General features: G+C 42.4%; 1 protein-coding gene across 1 annotated transcript in view; it reads right to left on the bottom strand.

Annotated features, from left to right (window-relative positions):
• Positions 1-294: 294 nt before the first annotated feature.
• The window catches only part of LOC117869049 (uncharacterized protein KIAA1958-like), a 37,583-nt gene continuing 26,117 nt past the window's right edge, over positions 295-11,760 (bottom strand). The window contains exons 4-7 of the mRNA XM_034755536.1: positions 9,303-9,447; positions 7,913-8,007; positions 6,031-7,252; positions 295-1,954 (exon numbers count right to left, since the gene is read on the bottom strand). Coding sequence (XP_034611427.1) covers positions 1,107-1,954; positions 6,031-7,252; positions 7,913-7,915 — 2,073 coding nt within the window. The 5' untranslated portion in view covers positions 7,916-8,007; positions 9,303-9,447 and the 3' untranslated portion in view covers positions 295-1,106. The remainder of the gene's footprint in view (positions 1,955-6,030; positions 7,253-7,912; positions 8,008-9,302; positions 9,448-11,760) is intronic.

The raw sequence follows: 11,760 nt of genomic DNA, 5'->3' as shown, positions 1-11,760 counted from the left end.
ATCTATGGATTAAAAGCTGCTATGTACAGGACTGGATCCTACAATGGGATCCACCCACACGGATCCTCATGCCTGTGTGGAATCCCACTGCAGTCAGATGGACTTCATATAGCTAGATTCCTTGGCAGGATCAGCTCCAGAGTACAAATATTGTTAGTCACTTGAAGAAAAGTCAATATCTGATTACTATTAAACATAGTGATTTGAATGACAGAAATGAAGCGATACCAGTTCTGGGTTACTAGTTTCACCTTCTTGGAACAGACTGACAGTAATGAAGTAAAATTTTGTTTATTATGAAATGCCAACAATTATGACTGGACATTAAGAAAATACATCTGTTAAACAACTTTTGAACTGAATTACAGAATTTGACTACTGACTCTAATCCTCTACAGACTATGGTTATCACACAGAGGAAAATAGCTGCTATAAAACTTTTCAGTGCTATTAACTGCATTTGGGAGGTTGGTAACTTACTAAAACACATTCAGAACTTCTTAAATGTAAGAATTTCTTCCTCATTTAGAAAAATAAGAATTGATCTAAACACTTATGTATAAAACATTCTGATTAGCTATAGATTATTAGCTGGCAACTACTGGTGATCTTTCATCATTCTTCTTCATTCCCAAAGCCAATTCCACCTGTTTATCTTTTTATTGTAAAGAGAGACAGATAAATTACACATTAGACCACAAGCTTGGTTTACAACAGGATCAATTTCTCCCCGCCCTATCCCAACTGAACATACCTGTAATTCTCAGCCAGGATATTCAAACACAGGTTCTTTCAACATTAACATTACTGAGTTAATTCAGTAGAACATTAACAATGTTTTAAATCCAGGATTCAGATTTAATTCAGTAAATAGAATGTAAGAATTAATTATATGCTTGGTCTTTTTATTGATGGAAGTCCTTCATGTTGAAAATGAAGGTGGTGGTCAATTTAACAACAAAACTTTGTAAGTACTTTGGGCAATCTGCTGAGAAGAGGGGTTCCCTCGCTACCTATACTAACTACTGTCATTTTAAACAACTCCAAAACGGATTTAAAACATACTTATACCAAAATAGGCACAGCAGAAATCAAACTGGTAACTCTTATTTCATGGACTTTTTTTCAGATCCTTTAACTTGCTGGACAATGACTTTCATCATTTTCTCCATTTTGGTTTTTGTCAGTGATTTTCTACAGTACCATATTTGGTCCCATATGCAGCACAAAGGTTTAGGAGATAAGTAAAATGGATCGCGGTCATGATGCATATCCAATGGCCTTCTCTTAGCATACTCCTTATAGTCCCTGACTGGACAGTTGCCTGGATTATCAGGTTTGGCATAAATACATAGAACTGACTCTTCTGTGCTTGCCTGTGATTTCCGATCATCTTTCCACTCCAAGTACTCTAATCCCTCCTCGTTCTTTTTTAACACAATCTGCCCCCACCACAGATTTGGGGTCTGACTGTGTGTGTTTGTCCCAAAGCCTCGGATGATGTTTACAAGCATTAGGTGCAGAAATCCTTCGGGATGCATTCGACTCAGTATGCCCTTTTTACGAAGATCCTCTACATCTTTATCTGTCAGGTTTTCCAAAATATTCCAATCTCTCTCCCTCTCCTTCCGTGCTAGATTCTGGCATTTTACTTTTAAAGCTTCCTGAGATGCTGTGAACTCAGGCCCTTTAATCACATTATACTCGTATTTGTGTTCCTTGAGGTATCTGTCTATACTGCTCTGAAAGAAGAATAAAGAGTTGGCGGAAAACTCTGTGCCATTCTGTTTCCTGACCCTAGTATAGAAGGAGGCGAGGTAATTATCAAGGTCTGCAGGTGGCAGTGTGAAGATCTCACGCGTTTCAGAAGGATAATGTGACGCCAACCAGTCTCTGAACATTTTTATATCACCAATATTACGAATTCTCTTACTCTCCGACTTCTTCAATGTCTCTAAAAGATAAGAGACAACTCTGTGGACAGAAAGAACTACAGAGGCTATCAAAGGCATGTAAGGCGATGCAGAGCCATGTTCATCTTCCTTATTAAAGCATTCAAACATTCTGGGACTATTATGATCCTGCTCCGTTTAAGTTTTGTGTGATCGCATCCTCCCACCCATCCCACTGTTTTGTTCACCTGTTGCATCCTGTCTGACACCTCAACTGTAAGTTCTCTGGTGTAGGGAACTGTCATCTTTGTTATTTTTCTGTGCAGTGCCTAGTGGTTTGAGCATTGGCCTGCTAAACCCAGGGTTGTGAGTTCAATCCTTGAGGGGGCCACTTAGGGATCTAGGGCAAAATTAGTACTTGGTCCTGCTAGTGAAGGCAGGGGGCTGGACTCGATGACCTTTCAAGGTCCCTTCCAGTTCTAGGAGATAGGATATCTCCATTAATTTAATTTAAATTTTAATTTTACAGTAGGGTCCTGATCCTTGATTGGCATTCCTAGGTGCTAACATATCAAATATTTAAAAACTCATCATTCAAGGGGAGCAGGCTTAGGCCTTAATGAAATTTTATACCACTCACTGAAATTATGAAATTCATCCCTATAAGTGAGACATCTTAAGTTATATGCCACACTTAAGACCTCAAAATAGGGCTTAAGGTGGAACTTGAATTTGTGTGTTGGGAAGGGGGTGAATTTCACCCTGTATGATCTAAAAATTGAGGCCTAAGGCCACAATCTGCAGCTCTTCCTTATGGAACTAGTCACATCACTAAGGATTGCATGATTGGACCTGAAATGTGGACTCTGAAACTGGAGCAATCCAAAAAGGGATAGTCTGTATAAAAATTCCTCAATTTGCAACTATTGTCATGTGTATACGTTTATAGTTAAATAAGGCACAGCAGCGAGTCAAATTGTGTTCTGTTATGCTCAGGCAGTCCCCGGAAAATCAATGGAACCTGGCCTGTGTGCAGATCTCAGGATTTGGCCCAATATTAAGCTGCACTTATTTTACATGTTGGATGTGCTGCACAAGCCGTTAAGCAGAATACACTTCGAAGTGGTCTCCAGCACAGACGCTTCTTTATTAAAAAGGAGCTCTAGACCTGAAACATAAATGTCAGCTGAAAGTTAGCTCTAGGGGCTGAGAATCAGGAAAAGCCCACCTGTTTAAAACGGAACAAGTAAAAATATCTCTTAAAAAGGATTGCCAGGATTCCAGAGGGGTTCTTCTCAGATTGTTATGAGGTTGTCACATCTCTATAGTTCCATGTAGCCTAAGAAGAGAATCACTTAGGGTGAAATTCGTCCGTAGGCAGAGGGCCATCCCAAGGTCTATGCATTGCCTAACCCCTCAAGGTGGGATGTAAATGGCTTGAAGAGTAAGGCGAGGGAAAGCAATCTCAAGAAATGGTGGAGATTTTATCGGCACTCATGGGAGTGGGTATCCCTGCCATTAGCTACACAGGCATACATCCTAGGGGGCTTATTGGAACGCTGTTGCTGTTGGATCTTTAGGTAGCACTTGGCAAGGAGACCTTTTCTTTCAGATACAGACCTCACCACAGTCACCCTCATCTTTCCTACCTAACCTTCAAGCTGGATTACTGGTAATGTGCTCTGAGGAGGACACCTTGTTTAAGACCATTTGGGAACAGCAGCTAGTGCAGAATGTAGCTGCCAACCTCTACTGAGTGGCATTTCTATATGTAGCACGCTACACCGCTCAGCCCCATTGATTACACTGGCTACACAGTGGTTTTCAGATGAAGTTTAAGGTGGGTTTTCAAACCTGGGCGGCCTTAAATGGTTTGTGCTCCCACCTACCTTTCTCTCTCCTCCTATGACTTCACTTCCCACAGCCCACGTATGATTGCTTCAGGGTATGCTGCAAAGGTCCATGTGCTCTCCTGTGGGTTTTTTCCAGGTGTGAAGAGGTGGGTGCTGAGTGGGGTTCTGAAGCTGATGGCTGTGAATGTCTCTTGTTGGTAGTGAGTCATTTGGTACATGATTTTTGGTTTCATTACTATTGTTTCTGCACAGAGAGTATGGATCTAGAAACCTAAATATTGCTGCTCCTTTTTTACGAAAACTATTGCATGGTCTACTTGAAGAAATAAATGGATTGTAAATCAATGAACACTGAGACTGCAAGCTAAGGCTGAAATTAAGATAAAATGGCTTATGATTCATTGTTCAGCAAAAACAATTCTTGCATAAATGTCCCCAGGTGAATTTACAGCGGCTGTTGATGAGATACACTATCAAGTCAATTTCAAAAATACTCTAACAATATATTCACCAAGTGTAGTCATGCTGCAGATTTTTAGTTTTGTAAGGGCTTGTCTAAACAAACACCCTACCTTAATCCAAATTCACTCTCAAGAGTAGACAAGCCTTAAAACACTATTCCAGTACTTTGTTCAGTCAAGGGAGAATTCTATCCAATCTTCTGCATCACAGAATCTTACAGCAGCTTTTTTCTCTCTTTAATGTACTAGCTAATTTAGCAATATGGACATCTACCGCCAAGTGGATGAACTGAGAATCATTCAGGCATGTCATAAGCCCTAATAATGGTAGAGCTAAAGACTATGTTTCTTTTAGCTCAAGTGGCTGGGGATCTGTAACTCAAGAACTATCCATGTTCTATCATGGCTTGCTGTCACTGTGACATCTCAACAGTCACAATGTGCAGTTTACTGGCAACCATGAAATCCTAAGGGGCTCTGGATCTGCCACAAAATCTACATATACATTTATTAAGCACCACCCTGAATTTTCATATTGCTCTTGATGGCCATCAGTCAGGTAGACGGAGTCATCGCACCAAACAATTGTGGAAAATTAAACCTACAATCCCGACTTTTGGGACTGTTTGCCTGAACATTCAAAAGATGGCTCTATATTTGCACCTGCATTTTTGCATGCATAAAAATCATTTGCATAAAGATCAGGTAGACATCCAGCTGCCTGATATTTTATGTGAAGCACCGTTTGCAAGCAACAAAAAAATCAGATGCAAATTTATTCGCTCTACTGAATCCTCTTTAAAAACTTGGCCCTTTGCTACTGCTTTGATGTTTTTAATCACTAAATTAAATCAGTATGTGTGTAACTGGCACTAAAAATCCATTAGCCACACCTATGCTAAAATCACAATTGTGTTCTGGTTCACTTCTAAAATGAAGCAGATCCATTTATTAATGGTTCCCAATATTTGGCAAGAAGGACAGTTTGTTTAACAGTTTATACATACACTGTACATCATCCATTTTCTTCTTGAACAAGGCAGTAACTGTCTTAAAAGCTACTATAATCACATGCCACATTTTAGGTATTCATCAAAGAGCATATTTTTATGAGGAATCTTATGACATTGTCTCATGTAAAAATGTGCTCTATGCTGACACATGGCATGAACGGCAAGAAGTGAATTTATTTTACAAATAAAAAAGTCTGTCCATTTTTAGTTACCAAAAAATGTTAAAATCCCAAATTATAACAGGATACACAAGACATCAAACTTTTAAATTAATTGCTTTAATATCTTTAGCGCTTTTAAGAAAAAGGGTAAAATTCTGGGCTCATTGAAGTCAATGGGAATTTCGCTACTTACTTCAATGGAGCCAGAATTCCCTTGCAGTTACTACACTAAATCGTTTTAAAGATCAGTTCCTCTTTCTCTTTCCTGGGGAAACCTGAGTTCATACTCCTGGTTACAGCTTATTGCAGGGACCACATCTTAAGAGGTACAGTGTGTGGTGCTATTGTGGTAAAATCAAAGTCTAAAATGTTCCAACTTAGGTGGCTAGCTTTAGCAACCCAAATGTATATTATAGGGCATCTAAATAAGTGGCTTGATCTTCAGAAGTGCCGATTGCTTAAGGCTCCTATTATGTCCGTGGGAGATGAGGGTATTCAGGATCTCTGGCAATCAGGTGTTTTTATTTAGGTGCTCAGATATGGATTTAGGTGGCTAAATGGAGCCACCCAAATTGTAATAATCTGGCTAAAAGAGACATATACTAAAAAAAAAAAAAACCACCCAGGAATAAAACTCCAGAAATTCTTACTTTTGTTTGAAGCCACAGGCAGACTGTCCTCAGAGTTTTCATTCTCCAGAGTAGGCAGGGCTAAAGAATTTGCAGCATTCGGTGGTCCTGGCTGTTTGTTCTCCTCGGTAGGTATTTCAGCACGGTTCCCAGCTAGTCCCATTCCTGATGTGGTGCACACAGACGGGCACAGCTGGAGCTGCTGATGGACAGCTCCAGTGAGTGCAGTGTCATAGAAAGCCAAGATTGGGGGGGGCTCAAACTGGGCCTTTGTTTCCATGCTGGAGACAGGAAATGGCTTCAACTGTTCTTTGGATGGTGTTGATTCACAGGAATTCCCTGCTTTAGAGGTTTTGCTTTTGGACTTTGTAGGATGAAAAGCTGTTAACTTCAAGCAGTTGCTTTCCAGGCTCCTATGATGGCTGTCTTCTAAAGTCGCCTGTAAACAGGGAATGACTGCAGCCTTTTCTTTAAAGACAGAAACTGATGTCTGGATGGCTGCTCGTTTGCTAATGACCTTACTATCTCCATGCATTTGCAGTTCCTCCTCAGCAGATGCTTCTTTATTCTGGAATACTCTTTCAGAATCACAATTACTTCTGCGTAGTTGGTCTCCTGTATCTGTTTCAAATTCTTCTTCATCAGAGATGTCTTGCAGGTCCTCCCTGCTTTCTGGCTCTTCATTACCGTGGTCAGTTCTGGCATGATAGTCAGTTGATGGAAGACTCCGCTCCACAGCAAAGCATGACCTCATGGAGTAGCTGTCATTCTGAGGAACTACTCCACTCTGCTCTTCTTTTGTCATTGTTGTATCAGAGATTACACAGAATGCGTCCTCTTTCTTGCGCATTATTTCGGGGGACCTGCTGCATGATCCCAGGTTAACTGAGTCAGCTTTCTTTTTTTCAAAAGGTGAGGCTCCCCTGTACTTCTTTTCACTTAAATTATGTTCCATTGACCAGGAGTCATAGCTTCTGGACCTCTTTTTCCGTTCTGCAGCTTCCTCCCTTTCCTCCTGGCTTTTGAAGTATAATGCCCCACAGGGCCAGTGATATGCATGTCCAGATTCACATATCCACAAAACAGAATTGTCCCTGGTGGGATGTCCCATATTCTGTATAATTTCCAAGCTTGGGATTTGACTGCATATAGTTCCATGAGTATGTGCCCAAGTCACTAAATTAGATAGATCCATGGCAACTGAGCTGACATTGTTGTACATGTCATCACAAACGTTCTCGTTCTGCAAAAGGGTTAGAATTATCTTAAGATACGTAAGAAACAGGATGATTTTAGCAACAGTTAATGGGAGCTGTTTTCAACCCCATCTATTTAAATTTTAAATATTAGAATAATTAGCTTGACAAAACTTGTGAAACCTTTCAAATTATTTGTTTGAACAGTTTCTTTGCTCAGCTATAAGAGATGGAAGGGAATTTGTGGATGTATTTATTAACTTATTTGATGAATTTCACAATAGATACAACATACAACTTGCACATGTATCCTATGATCTGAGCAAACTTACAGCTGAGGGGATCTTATACAATGAAATGGGAATTCTGAATGGAAGATGCATGTATTGGGAGAAACCATTCAGGTTAGCATTCAGCCAGTTTGCCATCCTGAAAATAATTATACCCATTCAAAACTAAAAAAATAATTTATCAATCATCCCCCATGCACCACGGTGTTCAGTGGCCCTGTACAATAACTTCATAATTGATTTATATAATATGTATCTAATAAAACAAACTCAAAACTACTCACAAGGATAAACAGCAGGGAATTTTTACATAAGAAAAAGGGCAAAGGATTTTTTTTTTGAGTTCACATAAGTATATATTTAAGCAAACACAGTTGAATGTGCAATAATCGATGAGGTCATTTAACGTGTACTCACCATGCTGCTGTTTTTATTTGATGGAATATGCTTTCAATGGGAATTCAAGGGATAAATGTCTCCATATATTTAAGTAGTCCTTTCTTTCACAGAACCTAAAATAAATTATCATATATATTTTTACTTTTTTTATTTTTGGAGGCAAGTTCCATTCCACTAAACTTTTCAATATTCATTGAGCACAAACTAAATGGTCCCAGTCTTGCAAAGACTTCACTTATGTGAGCAGTACCATTGAGCTTAATGGGACTACACACAGGAGGAGTTACTCATGCCAATTTAAAGGGAAACAAAATATTAATTATGAAAACAGAAGTTTTAAAATGTAAACGTTCTTCGGGACTACTGGAAACCTGACCACAATAGCACTGTGATGGGTCTTGTTTAATTCTTCAAGCGGAGGGAAAAAAAGCAGAAAGAAATAAAAACGGTGAAAAGCAAATTAAATTTTAATAATTTAACTTTTAATAAAGTTGCTAGCTACACAAGTGAGGCATTTTCTATGTAATTCCTATTTATCCCAATAGACTTAAAAGTTGCACCTGTCTATACATAGGCTCTTTTGAAACTCCTAGCCTTAATTAATTAACACCTGTGAGGTGGGATGGAGAAGACCATCAGTCAAAGTTACTGTTAGTATGTACGTGGTGGTAGAGTCAAGAGCAGCGGTTCTCAAACTCTGGGTCAGGACCCCAAAGTGGGTCATGACCCTGTTTTAAAGGGGTCGCCAGGACTGGTGTTAGACTTGCCTGGAGCTGAAGCCAAAGCCCTGACCTCACTGCTCGGGGCCAAAGCTGAAGCTGAGCCCTACCACCAAGGGCAGAAGCCCAAGGGCTTCAGCCCTGCGCAATGGGGCTCAGGCTATAGGCCCCCCACTTGGGGCTGAAGTCCTTGGGCTTCGGGTTTGGCCCCTCCCTCTCACCCAGGGTGGTGGGGCTCAGGCTTCACTCCCTCCTCCTGGGGTCATGTAATTTTTGTTGTCAGAAGGGGGTCACGGTGCAATGAAGTTGGAGAACCCCTGGTCAAGAGGGTTTATTTGGGAAGAGTCTGTCTTCATGTACTCCTTTTTGCCTACAATGGCTCTCCCAGACCTGAAGAAGAGCTCTATGTAAACTTGTCTCTCTCACCAACAGAAGTTGACCCAAAAAACAATATTCCCTTACCCACCTTGTCTCTACAATGGCTTCAGACAGCTACCCATCTACCCACGCTTAGGGGGAGAAACAAGAGCTGTTTGCTTTGATGTTCTACCTCTGGCCCCTTGCTGAGCTCACTGGCCTGGTTTTGGGCAGCAGGGCAAACAGAGCTGAAAAACTGACATCAAGGAGTATTGGCTGGATAAAGGTAACGCCCGCTCTAGGGTGTTTGGGGGCTGTTCAGGGGAACAAACCTGCACAGACACACACCCGCTGGGGGCTGAAGATGGTAAGCTGTCCTAGGTTCACGATGGGTGGTCAGAATGGTAAGCCTCTAGGTAAGTCAGGTGTCTGTATAGACTATTTTACAAAACCTCTTTCTCTGATGCTTGGTTCCTCCTGCAAAGATTAAACAATACTTTGGGGTCAGAACGTGGCGTGGTCACTGTTTTCCCCAGTGATCAGACTCCTGAAGGGGTACCGAACCCAGTCAGACTTGCTGGGTAAGCATGTGCGGAGTACAGTAGCCCAGGGCCTGGTCTGAAAGCAGCAGAATTGCATGATTCCACTGCACGCAAGTGAAAGGCGTGAGACCTGACAGCTGCGGGTGTGCCCTTAGAGAGGGTTCAGAGATGCAGCTAGCCCTGTAGTTGTGACACCCTGTACCCATAAAAAGCAGGTAGTTGGAGTGGGCTGGGGGAGCCAGGGCCTCTGTGGGGAGAGGTTGGCAGAGACAGACAGAGGAACTGGGGACGGGGGAAAACTGGAAGGAGCCTGGGGCATCCGGGGGAGGTGAGAGGGTTACCAGGAGAGTGACCCTGGATGTGGGGGGGAGATCCTGGCCCTGCTCCTCCTTTTCAACCTGTTCCCTCCCCACTCGCTGCCTGGCCCCAGCCTCCTCCCTTCTGCCCCTCACCTCCCTCGCAGGGGCAGACGCTGCCCTGCCAGCCTCCTGCACCTCCACACTGGCTTGGCTGGCTCCAGCCCAGGGAAGCGGTGGGAGAGGAGGCCAGCTCAGATGCTTGCAATTCCTCTGTCACAGCAGCCCCTGGCAGCCAGGAGGAGGAACTGAGGGGGAGATCACTGAGCCCGGCTGCAAGCCATTCCAGCAGGTTTCTGGGGAGGTGCCATTGGAGCTGCCACATGGAATGGATGTCATGCTGTTGGCCTGAGATTTGGCGCAGACTGGGAACAGATGAGTGATAGCAGTGCGGGCTTCCCCACAATACCCTGCAAATGTGCCTCAGGCATGACCTGAAGGGAGCCCATGGAAGATGAGAGGCCTCTCCCTTGGGACTGCCCAGCAAGGGGCTTGTTAGTGCTGGCGAGGATGAGCATTCTGTGATATATGGGCACCTGTCCACTGGGAACTCAACTGAGATCTACCAAACTCCTAACACATTTTTCCAAATCCTATGGGGCCACGCCCCTCAGAAGAGTGAGTAATAGATACACATTTTACCAATCTACAACTTCCAAATAACTTGGTTTTGATGCTCTCGCCGTGTAAGGCTCTGAACTGGCAAGGCACTGAAGCGCACTTTTAAAGTTAAGCATGTGCTTAAGTCCCAGTGACTCAAAAATTAAGCATGTGCTTTGCTGAATTCGGGTTCAGGGCCTAAATGAGGGTGAGATCAAAAACAGTGAGAAGTTTTAAAAGCCCATCATCACAAGAGGGAAGAAGGCTTTAAAAATGGCCTAAAACAATTAATCAAAAATAACGAGGGAGATCTTGTTCCAGACGATGGGGACTAGGGTTAATAACTAAATGACAAATACCTGAGAGGAGCATTGAATGAATTTGCAGCAGCTCAGCAAGGTAACTACAGTTCTAACAGGAAGGGAAACAAAAGTGCCACTGATGCCTATCTGGACCTCCCCAGCACTCGGGTCACATAACAGGGTGTCCCATTTAAAGAGACCGTGCTGGGTCAAATTCTCTCTTGCCAAGTTTATTTTATCGCCTAACAGGGAATGGGTAACAGTCAGGAGAACACTTCCTGCTTAGGAGTGAAAAGTCCTGTATGTTAGCAATGCTGTATCATTGCCACACTGGGTCCCCTTGTAAAGGTCTTGTACACAAATGTATCTCACTAGTGTGTCTCCCCAGCTTTTCCTATTGATGGCTTTCCAAGGATGATAGGGATAGCTTTAGCCTGGAATGCTGTTTCTAACAGGATGTTTGCCTATGCTGGGCATTTGAACCACATGTAAAGCTAAGATTTTCAAAGGTGCTTGAGGGAGTTAGGTGCCCATTCCCACTAAAATTCTTTGGCTCCTTTGTAAAGTGCTGCCGAAAACATTTTAGCTGAAACCATGTTTAAACTGAGTCTTATACCATTTCAGCCAATGCACTTTGAACCCCAGGCCTGTCTTAATTTAGGGCAGGCATTACATTGAGCCCACCATGATCCTTGTCCCATTCTTGCCTATGGGTTTGTTCCTGCTCCCATTGATGTCAGTGGGAGTTATGACACTACCTTTAGTGAACAGTTTCCCCCTAAAGGGCTGCACTACCTGGACAGAGCAAAAGGAACTTTGGCATTTACAATTACTGTGGAACAAGGGTAATAAAAACAGAAGCTTTGCCTGGTCATAAAGCATGGAATTATTAACTTGGCAGCTGAACTTCTTGATTGCTATCATGTCCTACTCAAAATTGGACCTTTTGATCTCTCTCTATCTGTAAGCATGTCTTCCCTTTCCTGATCT

This window comes from Trachemys scripta, chromosome 22, assembly GCF_013100865.1.
Source record: "Trachemys scripta elegans isolate TJP31775 chromosome 22, CAS_Tse_1.0, whole genome shotgun sequence".
Classification (NCBI taxonomy): Eukaryota; Metazoa; Chordata; order Testudines; family Emydidae; genus Trachemys; species Trachemys scripta.
Note: the sequence above shows the minus strand (reverse complement) of the source record. Positions and strands in the feature narration are given on the sequence as shown.